This window comes from Sinocyclocheilus grahami, unplaced genomic scaffold (genome assembly GCF_001515645.1).
Source record: "Sinocyclocheilus grahami isolate Dianchi unplaced genomic scaffold, SAMN03320097.WGS_v1.1 scaffold160.1, whole genome shotgun sequence".
NCBI lineage: Eukaryota > Metazoa > Chordata > Actinopteri > Cypriniformes > Cyprinidae > Sinocyclocheilus > Sinocyclocheilus grahami.
Window position 1 is genome coordinate 2,074,647 of NW_015505339.1, and position 18,998 is coordinate 2,093,644.

General features: G+C 36.2%; 1 protein-coding gene across 1 annotated transcript; it reads left to right on the forward strand.

The window, feature by feature from the left end:
• The first annotated feature begins 1,025 nt into the window (after positions 1-1,025).
• Positions 1,026-8,340, forward strand: LOC107592888 (prostamide/prostaglandin F synthase-like). Its single transcript, XM_016282465.1, has 6 exons — positions 1,026-1,169; positions 2,341-2,412; positions 3,858-3,990; positions 7,890-7,941; positions 8,058-8,121; positions 8,281-8,340. Exons 1-6 carry the CDS (start codon positions 1,107-1,109, stop codon positions 8,338-8,340), a joined length of 444 nt encoding a protein of 147 aa, XP_016137951.1. The 5' UTR covers positions 1,026-1,106.
• The last annotated feature ends 10,658 nt before the right edge of the window (positions 8,341-18,998 follow it).

Consider the following 18,998-nt stretch of genomic DNA (forward strand, 5'->3'; position numbering starts at 1 on the left):
AGCTTTAATCATTTTCTCCCGCCGATGGTTTGAAACTTGCCCTCGGACGGTAGGACCCCGGCGCGTGCCGTTGTCATGGAAACACAGTCGGATTTAGGAGGCTGCATACTTTGCCAGACAGTCGCGTTCGTTGTTCCAAGTAAATTGTGAAATATCCATGATGATATATCGCTAAACAAAATTATAGTCTTTCATTTAATGTACAATAATTGCGATTTAAAATCCAATGAGTGTTTTAAGGGTTTCTGTTGTTAAATACTTTATAACTGGCATGTATTGGTCACCATATGATAACATGTTTTAGACTCTACCACGACTCTGCTGTTCTTCGGCTGGTTCTTCTCTGTATACGTTGATTGACAGATGTCTCGTCCAGTAAGCGGTGAGAAATCCCAAACCAATGGCACTGTCTCAAACTATACCTACCTCTTCCGGTTTGTCTGATTTGTCGTTGTGTTTTCTGACTTGTTAATTTGTTTTCGAATTGTTGTTGTGCTTTCTGAATTGTTATTTTGTTTTTTAGACTTGCATTTGCGTTTGTAATTTGTTATTTTGTTTTCAGAATTGTGAGCTGCTTTGCACTTCTCGGCCACCGTAATATTGAATGTAAATCATTACAGCGTTCAAATGAAGACTGAAATCTGACCTTTGATGTACAGATAAACCACACCCTAAATGATCTTATAGAAAAGGCCTACGTTAAAACTGATCTTGGGCTTTAAAAAAAAACTAAACAATGTGTTATTCATTTATTTCAAACAATGTGTTACAATGTGTTATTCGTAGAATCAATTTACATTTAGAAATATTGAGTCTGTACTGTGAAAAAATATATTCGGGGCTTTAAGATAAGATGTATTGTTGCATAAATAATCACACAGAGTTGCCTTTGTCATATTTATGTAATATGTCCCGCCCCTCGAGCGCATGGTTTGAATCCCTGACGCTGTGATTGGTCGATACGCCTGTCGCTCAAGCCATGTCTTACACAAGTGGGCGTGTGTATATAACAGCGGCGCGTTTGTATGCTTGTGTAAAGTGTAAAAATCGCTGGAGGAGACAAGGACGAATTTTACACCTGAAAGCAAAAAATAAACACTAAGAAAATGTCATCCGTGAATCTGACCAGCTTAGGAGCCAACCATGTGAAAAACACCACGTCTGGAGAGGTAATAATTCACATGCAATGTTTCTTTAAGTCATAATGAGCAGACTATACAGTGCTATGTTCATGTGCAAACTGTCATAATGAGCAGACTATACAGTGCTATGTTCATGTGCAAACTGTCATAATGAGCAGACTATACAGTGCTATGTTCATGTGCAAACTGTCAATGAATGAATTCCTAAACTTCAATAGTACTAAAGAAACCTGGTTCTTGAAAATAATACTTATTACGTTATATTCAAAATATTTAAATAACAATCTCAAAGTATTTTCATGAAAAATTAAACTTCCTGTTTTAATGATTCACATGGTGTCAGCCCTCTATATCACGACTTTGTAAATTAATGTCGTTTTTCCTCTTGATTGCATGAGTTCTTCTCACACTGCACCTGTTAAGATGTAAGTGATGTTTTTAAAGTGAAGACCCTTGGGAACAGTTTGCTTGATGTGATATAAACACACTCCAGGTGTAAATGAGAACTCGTTCACTGCTTGCAGGTGTCAAATGCAATGATGAAAACACATTCAAGTCTTTATAATGTAAACAACACTTCAAACCTAAGCAGTAGGGGGTTTCTTTTGGGGGTTTCTTGTTCTAATTGGGTACCTGTGCTGTAGTGTCTTTTAAAAATATGAAAAAAAATCTAATATTGAATATTATTAAATTAATATGAAATATATGGAAATGTAATACTTTTAAACATTATGTATGTAATAGATTTGCCTTCTGTAATATTTGATTTTTTTGTAAATTTTCAAAGGTGTTTTTCAAACCATATAAAACATGCATGTACTTAATTTAAAGGCTTACTGTAAATCAGTTTATTAAAATAAATCATTCTCACTCAGTAAGTCACTTAACCATCAACAAATAATGTCCATGAGCATTCATTTGTTTCAGAATCATGACTGTTACTTTTTGTTACATATGATAATGACAATTATATAGTCTCTTAATTATGAGATTACCAGTCATGTATAAAATAATTAGAAAATGAGTTTTAAATTACCTCTAGCACATCACTCTCATCGTCAGAGCATAATATAAAATATCAACTCCCCAAAAATGTAAATAAAGTTCGTTTCATCCATGAACTGGAAATAATGAAAGAAACATGGAAACCCATTCACTTTGAGCATGTCTTGTTGTCCACATCGTCCCTGTTCATTAGATGGTGGAGATTGGTTCTCTGTGGCGGGAGCAGACAGTTGTTCTCTTCTTCTTGCGGAGGTTTGGTTGTCAGGTGTGTCGGTGGAATGCTTGTGTAAAGTGTAAAAATCGCTGGAGGAGACAAGGACGAATTTTACACCTGAAAGCAAAAAATAAACACTAAGAAAATGTCATCCGTGAATCTGACCAGCTTAGGAGCCAACCATGTGAAAAACACCACGTCTGGAGAGGTAATAATTCACATGCAATGTTTCTTTAAGTCATAATGAGCAGACTATACAGTGCTATGTTCATGTGCAAACTGTCATAATGAGCAGACTATACAGTGCTATGTTCATGTGCAAACTGTCATAATGAGCAGACTATACAGTGCTATGTTCATGTGCAAACTGTCATAATGAGAAGACTATACAGAGCTATGTTCATATGCAAACTGTCAAATGAATGAATTCCTAAACTTCAATAGTACTAAAGAAACCTGGTTCTTGAAAATAATACTTATTACGTTATATTCAAAATATTTAAATAACAATCTCAAAGTATTTTCATGAAAAATTAAACTTCCTGTTTTAATGATTCACATGGTGTCAGCCCTCTATATCACGACTTTGTAAATTAATGTCGTTTTTCCTCTTGATTGCATGAGTTCTTCTCACACTGCACCTGTTAAGATGTAAGTGATGTTTTTAAAGTGAAGACCCTTGGGAACAGTTTGCTTGATGTGATATAAACACACTCCAGGTGTAAATGAGAACTCGTTCACTGCTTGCAGGTGTCAAATGCAATGATGAAAACACATTCAAGTCTTTATAATGTTAACAACACTTCAAACCTAAGCAGTAGGGGGTTTCTTTTGGGGGTTTCTTGTTCTAATTGGTTACCTGTGCTGTAGTGTCTTTTAAAAATATGAAAAAAAATCTAATATTGAATATTATTAAATTAATATGAAATATATGGAAATGTAATACTTTTAAACATTATGTATGTAATAGATTTGCCTTCTGTAATATTTGATTTTTTTGTAAATTTTCAAAGGTGTTTTTCAAACCATATAAAACATGCATGTACTTAATTTAAAGGCTTACTGTAAATCAGTTTATTAAAATAAATCATTCTCACTCAGTAAGTCACTTAACCATCAACAAATAATGTCCATGAGCATTCATTTGTTTCAGAATCATGACTGTTACTTTTTGTTACATATGATAATGACAATTATATAGTCTCTTAATTATGAGATTACCAGTCATGTATAAAATAATTAGAAAATGAGTTTTAAATTACCTCTAGCACATCACTCTCATCGTCAGAGCATAATATAAAATATCAACTCCCCAAAAATGTAAATAAAGTTCGTTTCATCCATGAACTGGAAATAATGAAAGAAACATGGAAACCCATTCACTTTGAGCATGTCTTGTTGTCCACATCGTCCCTGTTCATTAGATGGTGGAGATTGGTTCTCTGTGGCGGGAGCAGACAGTTGTTCTCTTCTTCTTGCGGAGGTTTGGTTGTCAGGTGTGTCGGTGGATGGCAGCGGAGGTCAGTAAACTGGAGAAGGACCTGAAAGCAAATGGTGTCGATTTGATCGGCATCGGACCCGAAGAGACGGGAGTGAAGGAGTTCAAGGATGGGGGATTCTTTAAGGGTGGTGAGGATTTGTTACATATCTTGGTTTATATTTTTGTGTTGTTCCTAATTTTTTAGTTTTACACTAAAGTTGCTCAAATATAGACTATAGTGAAAAATCTAATAAGTTAATTTTACCATCAAAATGCATTTGATTACATGTTGACCCAGAAGAGATGCTTAAACATTTCTAAAAATCCACTGTTTTTAGTATAGGAACCACATTTTGGAAATGTGTCAAGACTTTGAAAAACACATAATTTTTTTTTTTTCCATTTCTTTTAAATACATTTTTTTTACCTTAAAAGGCCGAGACAGCCGCCCACGGCTAAAATTAACTATTGTTCTTAAATGTTTAATACGTTTTGAGCCACTGATCCAATCAAGTCACGTAAAAAGGAGATTCTCTGCTTTTCGGAGATATTGCATTTGTCTCATTTGGACATTCATAGGCTCCGTAGTGAATGTGATAACGTCATTACATTTTGATCAGCATTAATTCATCAAAAGAAACCTATGCATTTTGTTCCTCTGAGCCAAACAAATGCTTAAAAATGCTACAAAAATGATGGTAAATACCGTGACAGATCACTGTATTGCCTCAGTTCAAGCGGCATGTGAACCGATCGTCTCTTCCTCTTTACTAGCTATAGCATGAAATAAACATGAATGAACATCAGAAGGTATCTTGTTTCAACTGCGGAAAGACATCAATACACACAATTTTTCAAGTTCAAGTCCACTGACATTAGTTTACTCTCCTGTCTGATTTGTTTGTTGGACAAAATGGTGGATTCGGCGCTATGATTGGTCAGATCGCCTGTCACTCAAACTCCCTGCGAAGGGTCAATTAGCATATTTCTTTGGAAATTTGAACAAGCGCAAAGTGAGCTCAGTGGTCCAAAGTCCTCTTTTCAGATTAAAATAAATTTTGCATTTCATTTGGAAATCAAGGTCTGGAGGAAGACTGGAGAGGCACAGAATCAATGCTGCTTGAAGTCCAGTGTGAAGTTTCCAAAGTCAGTGATGATTTGGGGTGCCGTGACGTCTGCTGGTGTTGGTCCATTGCAGTGCAATAATGGCACAATATTGCACAAAAGCAATAATATCCTTTGGGATAGAGTAGTCCTCAAACCTAGAAGTGAAGTTGGCCTGTATCTGCTTGATGAAGTCCACCATCAGCTCTGTTACTTGTCCCAGGGCCTATGTTTTTAGTGTACTGAAATGTAGCAGCCGGCCAGATGATATATCTGACTCCAGCTTCCTCGTGAATGATTCCAGTTTTTCAACCATGTCCGCTATGGTTTTGCCTGCAGATTAAGCTGGTTTAGGTGGCCAAATGTATCCGCTAAAAATGCAACATTAGATATTAATTTTTCATCTTCCAGGAGGGCAAGGTGATCAGCTGCTGCCCTAATCTTGCTTAATTTAATGAACGCCTTGACTTCATCCAGAAGCGGCCCAACGCGTTTCCTTTGCTTAACCAGCGCACGTCATTGTGTAGCAGCAAGTCATCGTAAGTGGCCTCTTCTGACTCAGCCACAAGTTGTCGGAAAAGACGATGCTGTGTGCTTGATGTTCCCCTGACAAAATTAATGACTCTCATCACTTTATCCATTACTTCCTTTAGCTCACCGCTGAGCATGGTGCAAAGGACACTCTGGTGGATGAGTCAGTGCAGTCCATGTATCTGGGAGGTGATCTCCTTCACTCTGCTTGCCAGATCTCTGTGCTTTCCCACCATAGCAGGAGCCCCCCGTCTGTCACGATTAGGTTAACCTTCTCAAATGACAATGAATGCAGCCTAAACAACTCTTCCAATTTAATAAATATAATGTCCCCAGTCGTGTGCCCTTCTAATGGAATAAGAGAAAACAGCTCTTCCTTTCCATCAAAGTATCTAACATAGACGCACATCTGGGCTACATCGGTGTTGTCAGTGCTCTCATCAATGGCTAGGGAAAAGTAGTTGGCCTGATTGAGACCATTGATCATAACTTCCTGCACAGCATCCGACAGCGCATCTATGCGCCGGGTAGTGGACCTCGCAGATAGGGGTAACAGTTTCACAGAGGCAATAATAGCATTCATCGACTTGTCAGTAGCCGCCAGTTCTTCCGAAACTGTCACCATAACCTCTTTGAAAACCTCTGCGTCAGTGAATGGCTGGTTGTGTCGTGCGAGCACCAGAGACGCTTTCAGGGGACGCACTTGTCACTTTCTGTTGATCTGTGAGGCCCCGCACTAGGATCCTGCTGTTGTGTGCATAGCTTGCTGTCAGTGCTTAAATTTTGCACTTTCGTGCCTCTGTTTGGAGCGGAAAGGCCACTTTGAAGGTGCCATGCTTCGTCTCGTGGTGCCATCTAATATTATATTCTTTGCAAACAGCAACAACTTCATTGCAGATAAGACACACCGGCTTTGCATTCACAAAACTAGGATGAACGCATAGTTGTCTTTCCATTCTTCTTTGTATGCTCTGTTTTCGCTGTCAACTTTCCTCTTTAGACTCTTTGATAGTGCCATTTTCTCTCATCAGCTAGCTTAAATGTTAACACCACTCTGCACGCGACGTAACAGTGTACCTCCAGCACGCAAACAATTAAAAAAAATGCAGTTTAGTACGTGAGGATTCCAAGGAATAATTCTGAGTGTAAAAGTAGGCTACATCAAATAATTATTACAATAAGTTAGGCTCCATTGTGTAACAAGCAAATTAAAATGATACACGTTTATTATTCACAATATGGAAAGAGTAAATAAAACATAGTTTGTTAAGAGCATAACTCAAGCAGGTTATTAATGGGCTTATCCAAGTCCTCTTTTATTTTTTTATTGTTTTTTATCCATTCCGCATCTCCCACATATGTGTGTGTTAGCAAGGCGGTCTGTGTTGCAAGTCGGTGAATGAAGATACTTGCCAGGTTATGTGTCACTACTCTGCTTTATTAATTTATCCAGTGTAAAATCCGGACACCACCACACAAATGTGGCTTTTTGTTAATGACTGTCCTACTACAGGATTTAACACAGAGTATCAGCTCACTACCAGTTACAAAATACACTGTACAGACGAGCTGAAGGCTGCTATCAAAGTAACCTGGGCTTCAATAACACCTCAGCAGTGCCACAGGCTGATCGCCTCAGAATTAACCATCAGAATTAAAAAAACTCTTGAAATATTTCAGTTTGTGTGCAATGAATCTAGAATATAAGAAAGTTTGCTTTTTTGAAATAAATTGCAAAAAATAAAGAACTTTTCCATGATATTCTAATTTTTTTAGATGCACATGTATATTGTCAATAAACTAAATAGACCTTTCTTGCACTGAAATATTGGGTTTCTCTCTCTCTCTCTCTCTCTCTCTCTCTCTATATATATATATATAATAAAAGATAGAAACATTTAAACCTGTAAATAAAAGGAAACTATGAAAAATAAAACAACTTTTAATTTCTTACAAATGTAAAAAATAATATTTTTAAAGAGATATAAACATTTAAACCTGTAAATAAAATTAAAACAGTAAAATAATGCATGGTATAATGTTATAAAAGGTAGGCAAATTATATCAGATTGGGCACTATTTATAAATGCATGTAACTGAGTAACACTGATCATGTGACTGTACAGACTTTCTTGCTTATATTGAAGCCCAAGATGCTCAAATTCTGGAATCACACTGGATTCAGGTTTTGTTAATGCAAATGCATTACTTTGCATTCCTTCTTGTGAAATAAGTGATAACCTCAGGTTAAGCACATTGTGTGTGTGTTTAGTTTTGAATTTATTGGTGATTGAATTCCTGTCTTTTACTGTAATTCTTTGACCTGTTACTATGGCTACCATGCCTGTGTTTACCTTGGCTATCATTACCATCTTCCTGATCCTGTGAATCTTTAACTTTGTCTTTGTTTTAGACATCTACATTGACGAGAAGAAACAGTGTTACAACGATTTAGGCTTTAAAAGGTACGAGGGAACTTGCAATATATGTTTTCATTAATATTTTTTTTTTGAATGTGTATGATGGACTGTGACACAAGCATGTCAAAATGAACAAAAATATTTCTGTTTTTCAAACTCGGGTACAATGCCTTGAATGTGATTCCAGCTGCTATGGGAAAGAGCGTACGAGAAATTGCCTCAAAGGTATTTATAACACATTACACGTTGCGCTTGTAAATTATAATTCTGGTATAATGAGACTTAGTGATTAAATGACTTATTAGGTGTCTTATTTGTAAACATTTTTTCATAATGACCTTATTCATGAAGAAACAAACTTATCTATATCTTTAACGGCCTTAGAGTGGGAAAACTATCAGCAAATCTTCATTTTTGGGTGAACTTTTCCTTCAAGAGCTCTAATTCAGCAGTCTTAACGAGTACTTCAGCAAAGAGTTGCATTGCTAAATTGTTGTCATTGTTAACTTGTTTTGGATAAAGATAATAAAGCATATTTTAGGATCATTAAGTTATTGTGCAATGTGACATTATTTTCAAGAAAATTAAACATGTTTACCCCCAATTCTCATCACTTGAATGCAACTGGATCTTTTTCGTTGCTGTTGTTGTTGTTTGCAATTCTCATTAATTTCTTGATGATTCTCATTATATTCTCATTACTGTAACAGAGTAATGAGAATATTTATGTCCAGACACAATTATGTTTTTCTAGTTAAAATCTACTTAAGTTAAATTTCTGTTCAAACAGGTGTGTATATATATAACATGATCTTAACGGCCCGAGGCACCACGGCGCACCTGGGCGTGAGATTACAGAGGGCTCATATAACGGCAAAACCCACTAAAACCAACGGATGCATTTCCCCAGGCTGCTATTTTTGATGCTGGTTATTACAGGGGTTTTTTACACGAACGTGTGTGTAGCTCTTAACGTCACGCGCGGTCTGAGGTAAGGAGTTTTACGGTGGTATCCTGGAGGAAATGACACTTTTGGCCTTTCTCTTCCTTGACAAGCTCAAGATGCTAAATTACTAAATTACTAAATTAAATGGTGAATGCTGCTTCATGTGTGTCCAACCTAGGAAGCAAAAACTTCCTCTACAGAAAATCTGCAGAGAAACAGAAGAAATATACAGAAACTGATTGTTAGATTAACCTTGTAAAACCCTTTTTTTTTTTTTTTTTGGGGTTGCGTATCATATTTGATACATCAGACTTTTATTTACAGACTATATATGATATAATGAGAATATGGAGCTCATACTCGAGGAAGAAAAACACAATTTGCCCAATGCTGAGCAAAAATTTGCCAATTTGGTGCAGATGCTGATATTTATATGCCAAAAAGTAACTAATTCTGATAGCTTATGTAAATCAGTAACAGTCTACTTAATATAAATATTGGAATATTAACAAATAAACATTCCTCAAAAGCCTGATGGATCATATTTGAACACATTTTAACATGATTTTTCTAAGATGCTAAGGGTTTATCTTGAAATATTGTTAACAATATAAAAGTTATTCTTGCATTTACTTGATAAAAATCTAAAGATTTCACAGCAAAAAAACATGTGAACAATGACCTGAAAGGCGACATTTTTATTGTTGATTTCATGCAAGAAAGACATGCATGAGTAAATAATTCTAGAAACAATGTTCCAACTGAGCTTTTCCTTACATTACCTTTATTTCCAAGTACGGTCACTCCAAGAAGTATTTGGACACATAAAATAGTCTAAATGTCTTTGCATTACATGAGAAATTATGTTTTCCTCTAGTTTTCTGGCTTGCATGCACAGGGCTCCAATAGTGTGGTTTGTTAATCAACATCTTGCAACAATTCAGAGATTACACCACATTGTTTTTCTTCTGAATGACAGTGGTCTAGAAATAAATGACCAGGATTTGGTTTGATGAGATGTGGTTTAGTAGGGTAAATGTCATATGAACCAGTAAAGACACATAGAAATGTTCTGAAACATGTTTGTGGTCCTTCAGACAATGCGTTGAATGCCGAAATAACTGAAGAATGTGGCATTTTTTCATGGAGTGGTTTCTTCTTACAAGGGGTTGTTGTAATTTGTAAAATAAATAAGTCTTATTAAACCGTAAAACAAAAGCATAAAACTATACCGTGCTGATTTTATGAATAGTTATAATGAGTAAATCACTTGAGATGCCAACCTGCAACCAGTGCTATTTAGGATCATTGATATACTGTTGTACTTTTTACTGTATATATGGTTTCATTTTTAAATTAAAGTGAAAACTGAAAATATAAGCTTAAGTTTTAGCATTTTTTTTTTAAATGTCTATATAGGATTTATTACTTTTTTTTATTACTTTTTTAATTTATTTTATTTAGTACTTTTAAAGAAATTGAGAAATATTGCTTTGGAAAATAATTGAAATAAAATAAGTTTAATTTTATAATTGATGTTGTTATATTTTAGTTACCGTATATTTTATTTCAAGTAACAAAAACTATTTGTTAATCAACAAATGTTAGTGGCTTTGGTTTTAGTTTTAATTCACGATAATAACCTTGTAATTGCAACAGATTTGTAGCTTCTAATTGTTGAAAAATATATTTAAAAAAGTTTTTTTTCTTTGTGAGCATACTAGATAGTATCAGATCCGTATAACAATTCTGATTGCAAAAGTCAAAAAAGAGTTCATTTCATCGTTTTCGCACACTATATTTTTTTGGAATGCTTTTTTTCTGCACTCGTGGTCTCATTTGTTTTACTTCATGCCGAAGTCAAAAGTCTGGTTTTCAGAAGGATCCATTGTGTCACACCACACCCCTAAAACTACCAAAAGACATTTAGTCCATCCAGAGAATAATGTATAACAATTCTGATTGCAAAAGTCAAAAAAGAGTTCATTTCATCGTTTTCGCACACTATATTTTTTTGGAATGCTTTTTTTCTGCACTTGTGGTCTCATTTGTTTTACTTCATGCCGAAGTCAAAAGTCTGGTTTTCAGAAGGATCCATTGTGTCACACCACACCCCTAAAACTACCAAAAGACATTTAGTCCATCCAGAGAATAAACATGGTGTCATTCAGCAGCAAATCTCAGAGCAGATCGGCCCCAAGGGTCTTCTTGCACCACCTCAGGAAGGAAAGGGCCCAACAGACACAGTCAAGAGCCCAAACCCAGTGTCGTCACTGGATGATAGGGGACAGTCTCAAGGGAAACGTGACGGGGGGATTGAGTAGACTTCAGACACACTCAGAACAAAAAGGTACAAAGCTACCCTTGATTACATGTAATCAGTTACTACCCACCACTGCTAATATGTAGACTTTAGATACTAATATGCACCATTTAGGGGTAAATAAGATACAAAGATGTCTCTTTTGGCTTTTGTATCTTGGTCTAGTCCTGGTGACAGCTTTTTTCTGAGAGTGTGGGTATTCAATAACTGATCTGTCGAAGGCATTATGGTTTTGAAAGAGCCTCACACAAACTTTCATAACCTCAGGGAAAACTTGTTTTCTTTTCTTTATATTAGTTTATTCTTTGAATAGACTAAAGGTCTTTTGGCAGTTTTGGAGCCGTTTACACAGAACTTTTTTTCCATTCCAATGCGCTTCTTTTCTATTGATTTTCTATGTAAACGCACACTATATGGACCTGTTTAACCGTTGCGCTCACGTCTTGTGTCTTTTGCAGCGTCTCGCACATAAGCACTGTGTTTTTAAGACACCGTGTCAAGTTAAAATAATTGACCCTTTGCAAAGACCCGCCAAACTTAGTTACTGTTGCTATGTTTGTCAAGCCTTGCCGCTCTCACACTACTCATCATGTTCTCACGCAGTGAAAAATACATCGCGGTGACACCGATCGTCTTTTCATATTTACTTAAAGCACAAAATAAACATGAATGAACATCAGAAGTTAATTTAGTTCAACAGGAAAGACGTCAGTAAACTTTTTTACAAGTTTAAGTCCACCAAAGTTAATCTACTCTGATTTGTTTCCACAAAATGGTGGATACAGCATTATGATTGGTCAGATCGCCTGTCAATCAAACTCCCAGCAAAGGGTGAATTTCAATTTTGATCGCAAGCGGGGTGCGAGGCCCTCTGCAATTTGTGTGTGTGTGTGTGTGTGGGAGGGGGGGTTACTATAGTAACGAACGCAACTTTAACACGCATCTGATCGATTGTGATGCCGTGCTCACTGACATGCTTGCGCACGAATCACGGTCACGCACACGCTCATAAGAATTGTAAGATCTACTGCATAATAATAATAATGCAATTAAAGGATTAAAAGTTATTTAAGGGAATAAGTAAATAAGAATGCTAAAATAAGTTCTGGGTTTGTAGTTCTATATGGAGTAGTAGTCAATTTACACTATTTGAAAATAATATTTTATTTTAAAATGTGCACGTTCACTCTTATTCGTATGTCTAATAGTTGAAAACGTAAACGTCTCGTCACGTCCATTTATGATTTACATGAATCATGATCGCATATTTTCAATTCAAAACGGCGAAATTTTATAAAAAGTTTAGTAGTTTGCATCACTATATAGTCTATTACTGTGAAATACGCTGAACATTTCTATCGTAAAACAGTTTTCTAATATAGTACTACTTACATCTTTCCACGAACTCTCGTTGCGTTGTGACAGTAAGACTTCTTTGATTTGATTGGCCATCTCTTATCATTTTGACATTGACGAGCGCTGTTGGACCACTGAGGCAGACCAGCCTAAAAGTTTAACTTTTAAAACTTTTTGTCATCCTAACAACAAACAGCTTTACTCATTCTTATACACAGAGTCTTATACTGTCTATCAGCATGACTATTTTAGTCTTTCGAAGTACAAAATGGGTGGAAAAACGGTCTGATGAAAACAACATAAAATGCAGGCCAGGAGTGAGGCCCTCTAGAGGCGCGAGGCCCTGTGCGGTCGCACACTTGGCACAGCCCTTGCAAACGGTACTGCACACAGTAATACCAGTAACTTGCTGTAAAATTACTGGAACGACTTTACCAGTAAATTCAAAAATGTGCTGTTCACACAAGCAACGACGTTCCGTCTTTTTTCCGGTAAAGCACATCGTTTCAAGTTACCAGTAAACTGTACGACATCATTAACCAGAAATGACCTCTAAACGGCAGCGCCTCCCGGTGTTGTGTTTGTAAACATGGAGGGGTATACGCTGTGTTTTTGTTGATGTTTTCATTTTTGTGTCAAACGATCACATTCATTCAGCACTTTTGGCCCAGAGACGTTGAATTGCAAGACTTGAAATCAAACTACACAGCACGTAGTAAATGCGGCATCTGCATCAAAATGTTATGATTGGCCCAGAGCTGTTGAATTTTGAATTTCAACAGCTCTTGATCGGTCCAGAGTAGACGTCTTACGTCAGCACGTTCTGAACTCGTACTTTCTCATACCGCTAATCTTCATTCTGCATTCACACACAGCATCATTCCGGCAATTTACTGGTAATGTTACAATTTCTCAGACCAGTAAATTGCCGGAACAAATCTACTGGTATTTTTGAAAAGGTCCTGTTCACACATGATCTCTTGACGGTAGTTTACCAGTAAAGTCTGTATGTGTGAAAGGGACTAATGTCAGTTCCAAAACAGTGGACCAATCAGAAGACCCCGGAGTTGGGTCAAGCATTGCAAGCTTTTGTTTACAGTAGCAAATTGTCGGAGAAGGCATTCTGCGCTGTGCTTTTTTTAAAAACCATTCCTGAGCGATGTATTTCACATTTTTTTAGACACAAAGAAACGTTCTGTGTGAATGACCCTCAGGGGTGTCTCGTGAAGAAAGACTTTTGATTATGGCATGAAGTTGGCAAAAAAGTACCAAAACATGGTGTGTAACAAAACTGATTAAATTAATGGGAATCTCTTTTATGATTTTTGTAATCAGAATTGCTGTACATACAATTCTGTTACAAATGAAGTGAATTGAATAAACTGGCTGCTGTTGACTTCTTTAGAGCTGCTTATAGCTGAATTAAGTTTGTTTCATAATTATTAAACTCTACACTGTTATTAACTAAATTCAGCCGAACCATGACACTATTGTCTTTTTAGAGCTGCTTTACAGCAAAATTTGTCTTAGAATTGATTAACTTTGTTTCAGTAATTCTGTTATTTTCTTGTTTATTATTACAAAGCTGCTTTACAATAATTTGTATTGTATAAAGTGCTATATGAATAAAGGTCACTTGATTTTCTGTGCATATTTGATTCTTCACAATCCCGTTTTTTTGTTTAGTTTTTTTTGTATTCTGCCATTAGATGATGCTCAGAATGACAGTAACTTGCTGTAAAATTACTGGAACGACTTTACCAGTAAATTCAAAAATGTGCTGTTCACACAAGCAACGACGTTCCGTCTTTTTTTCCGGTAAAGCACATCGTTTCAAGTTACCAGTAAACTGTACGACATCATTAACCAGAAATGACCTCTAAACGGCAGCGCCTCCCGGTGTTGTGTTTGTAAACATGGAGGGGTATACGCTGTGTTTTTGTTGATGTTTTCATTTTTGTGTCAAACGATCACATTCATTCAGCACTTTTGGCCCAGAGACGTTGAATTGCAAGACTTGAAATCAAACTACACAGCACGTAGTAAATGCGGCATCTGCATCAAAATGTTATGATTGGCCCAGAGCTGTTGAATTTTGAATTTCAACAGCTCTTGATCGGTCCAGAGTAGACGTCTTACGTCAGCACGTTCTGAACTCGTACTTTCTCATACCGCTAATCTTCATTCTGCATTCACACACAGCATCATTCCGGCAATTTACTGGTGATGTTACAATTTCTCAGACCAGTAAATTGCCGGAACAAATCTACTGGTATTTTTGAAAAGGTCCTGTTCACACATGATCTCTTGACGGTAGTTTACCAGTAAAGTCTGTATGTGTGAAAGGGACTAATGTCAGTTCCAAAACAGTGGACCAATCAGAAGACCCCGGAGTTGGGTCAAGCATTGCAAGCTTTTGTTTACAGTAGCAAATTGTCGGAGAAGGCATTCTGCGCTGTGCTTTTTTTAAAAACCATTCCTGAGCGATGTATTTCACATTTTTTTAGACACAAAGAAACGTTCTGTGTGAATGACCCTCAGGGGTGTCTCGTGAAGAAAGACTTTTGATTATGGCATGAAGTTGGCAAAAAAGTACCAAAACATGGTGTGTAACAAAACTGATTAAATTAATGGGAATCTCTTTTATGATTTTTGTAATCAGAATTGCTGTACATACAATTCTGTTACAAATGAAGTGAATTGAATAAACTGGCTGCTGTTGACTTCTTTAGAGCTGCTTATAGCTGAATTAAGTTTGTTTCATAATTATTAAACTCTACACTGTTATTAACTAAATTCAGCCGAACCATGACACTATTGTCTTTTTAGAGCTGCTTTACAGCAAAATTTGTCTTAGAATTGATTAACTTTGTTTCAGTAATTCTGTTATTTTCTTGTTTATTATTACAAAGCTGCTTTACAATAATTTGTATTGTATAAAGTGCTATATGAATAAAGGTCACTTGATTTTCTGTGCATATTTGATTCTTCACAATCCCGTTTTTTTGTTTAGTTTTTTTTGTATTCTGCCATTAGATGATGCTCAGAATGAAATGTTATTGGTTTGTCAGAAATGCATAAGCTCGATTTGGTGACTCTGAAATATTCTATTAATATAACTAAGAAAAAAAGCACCACCGCTGCTCTTTTAGGATATATGTTGCTTTGAAGTTCAATAACAGGACATGTCGCAGGTCTTGTTTACCCATAAAAGACCACCGGCGTCATCTTTGAGCCACCGATGCCATTTCCTCTGGAGTGTGGGATGTGGCAGTTACTTTCACACGGCCATAAATGCATTGACAGACTGACCCTAGTAGTAAATTCTCCTGTAATTCCAAACCTGTATGCCTTTTATTGTGTGGCGAACACAAAGATATTTCAAAAAATGTGTCAGTGTTTTCTTTTGTCTGTTCAGTAAAAGTCAGTGAGATACAATATTATATAATACTCAAGTTTTAATGCATTTTCACACCAACCAATTTAATATAATTTCTGTGTCCTTTACAGTGTAATGAAGATGTTTGCACAAGATAGAGGATTCAGAGTTCTTCAGGGATGAATGGACTGTGACTTCTGGTTATCCAGTGTTGTATTCCCACTAATCTGACTCAAATCATCTTTACATTTATATGATGCATTGCTTTGGTTTACATTCTAAACTATAATGCACTGATCATACAGCTAGGAAATAATAATATTTATAAGCATTTTATATGTTGATCAGTAATGCTATTTTGATCCTCTTTTTTGTTTTGCCAAATGCATTTAAATTAGTTGAGCAATCAAGTTTGTATTTTAAGCTTTGCACTAAAAGATACTGCTTTAATGAGATTCTTTTATAAACTTACTTTAAGAAAGTCATGTCGTAATTCAGATAAATCTTAATGGTTCTAAAATAGGCTTTATTTTGAACATAAATAAAAGTTTATATTAAGTTTATGGACATATGCCAACTACCCATGATTTTTTCTTTTGATTTTGCGAAATGTAACCTGGACATGTTTTCATGAGATACATCCGTGAACTCAAAAACAAAATGTAAAAAGTAACAACAGAATCTGTAAAACTGAATTGTGAATCATCATTCTTGTGTCTTGACAAGTTCTTGGCATTGTCCCATAATGCACAGAAGAAAGTAACGATTCCTGACTTCATAATTACTCATCATAAGCTTACTTCTAATTAAACACCTTCAAAACCACACAATGAAGACACTAAAAATGTACACAAATGCTATTTTACAATTCACACTTGGCAAGGTATTTTATAGGTATTATGTACTTATTTTTCCTTCAGCTCAAATTTCTTCAAGGTAGTTCTATAAACAATCACAGAGGGTGACTTTATATTTTAATTTCACAGGATACAAAACAGCTATTCTAAAATGAGATTTGCACATCAGCAATCCTTGGCAGGAATATGTTGTGGTATAAAGAACAGGTAGTTCACATCACACCACATTTTATTGGTTCTCAATATAATAAAAGCCTCAAGGCCAGATAAAAATGCACAAATAGGTGCCTGGTTGATGTATGCGTGCTGTTATGGAATTGATGGTGTTGCATGTGCATATGTTTTGATATTTTGAAGATATTTTGCTATAATGCACTTTGATAGCATTGACATCACTGGCAAGTAAATCAAGCAAAACAATGTTGAATACTGTACATAAATGAATCGTACTGCACATTTCTCTTTGTACTTTATATATTGTAGCTATAGAGCATAACATATGTGTATTATTGGCTCTAGAATTGTTTCTAATCACACCATATTTACTCCACACCAGTATCTGTCCATGTAAAAGCTCAAGTCCTTCCAATTTCGATTGAGGCAGACCTGCATTTCTTGTCTGGCAGGGTGTTGCATTGGAAAATGCATGCACTAGCAATTCAAGGATTTTGTTTTATTTGGCACTTCATCACCATAAACCCTTTCTGCCGCCAAGGTTCTAATGTTTAATTTGTTCCAAAGTTGCTTGCATTCAATATATCGCATGTCTCCCGTGCATCAAACAGTACGTGCCATTACAGTGGTGTCGAGGTTTAGATTGGCTAGCAATGAAGCTTCAAAGGCAGATATGAACATTCAAATGATCAAAGTCTCTGTCATGAGAGATAACAGTCATAATCAATAACCCAAGGCAAGCCAATTTTGACTCCGCTAAGCTTTCTGAGAACTCGACAATCCATTTCTTCTCCTACAGTGGCTGCCTGACGTCCGTTTGATCTTTTCCATCATCTCCAATCATTTTTCTTCCGTCCTGTTCGGCTCTTTAGCTCTGCTGTCATTACTGCTTAATCAAGACGAAAAATAACAGTCACCGGCCTTGACTGGATCTCTGATGAGAGGGCCGCCTCCCCTAAAGTGTCCATTTAAGAGACAACTGCTGGCTGTCGTTTCGTCTGCTACGCTCCAGCTAACACATGAACCCCTGCCGCCCCATTAGCCTGCAATCTCAGACCAATTTATGAAATCACGAGATATGATGCTAGCTAACAGATCCTTGAGCGAGACCTTTGCCTAACGAATCCTCTTGGTGTTTGGTGTTTTATGGCACCGCTATGTACAAAATCACATATTCTCTGCTGGAAAATCATGGTTTATGTGAGTTTAGAGTTGGTTCATGCTAGTCTAGGTGGCTCATCAGCTGAACTTTGACCACTTCAGCTTGGTATAACCTATTTTTTTTTATTGTTTTTCCTTTTCAGCAGGTTTCCTTTTCAGCAAGTAATGTAAATATTTCCACCTATAATTAAAAAATGGTTTAAGCTAGTCTAGATGGTTCATCAGCTGGACTTTCCAGTTGGTAGACCAGTAACAAACCAGCTACCAGGTTCTAAAAACTTAAATGTAAACTTTCTGGTGTTGCATGCCACATTTATGAACAAATTTACACATTCTCATCAGCTGTTGTTTTTTATAAAGGATTCAAGCTACTCTAGATGGTTACTCAGCTGGACTTTGACCTGGTAGACCATCTTGGCTGCTGGTTAAAGTCAGTACACCAGTAACAAACCAGCTACCATGTTCAAAAAGCCAACTTGATCACTTTGAATTGGTATAAGTATGAGTTGAATTGGTATATATTTCTTTCTTTCTTTCTTTCCTTCCTTTTCTTTTCATCAGGTTATGTAATGTGAACATTTCCACCAATGACCATATAAGCAAAAAATGGTTTAAGCTACTCTAGATAGTTCATCAGCTGGACTTTAACCTGGTAAACTGTCTTTTCCAAGCTGGTTAGAGCTGGTAGACCAGTAACAAACCTACCATGTTCAAAAAAACAAACTTAGTCACTTTTTGACCTGGCCAAATTGGTTGGAGTTGGTAAACCAGCAACAAACCAGCTACTAAAAACTGTTCTAAAAACCTAACCCTAAACTTTTTGGTGTTACATGTCACATTTATGAACAAAATCGCATGTTCCCTGCTGGAAAGTCAATCATTTGGTGTTTTTATAGAGGGTTCAAG

What these genes read in the sequence shown, in the direction of transcription:
- LOC107592888 (XM_016282465.1), top strand. Translation starts at nt 1,107, where the DNA reads ATGTCATCCGTGAATCTGACCAGCTTAGGAGCCAACCATGTGAAAAAC. An exon ending in AAAACACCACGTCTGGAGAG is followed by an intron (nt 1,170 to 2,340) that starts GTAATAATTCAC and finishes CCTGTTCATTAG; the next exon opens with ATGGTGGAGATTGGTTCTCT. An exon ending in TGCGGAGGTTTGGTTGTCAG is followed by an intron (nt 2,413 to 3,857) that starts GTGTGTCGGTGG and finishes TTTGGTTGTCAG; the next exon opens with GTGTGTCGGTGGATGGCAGC.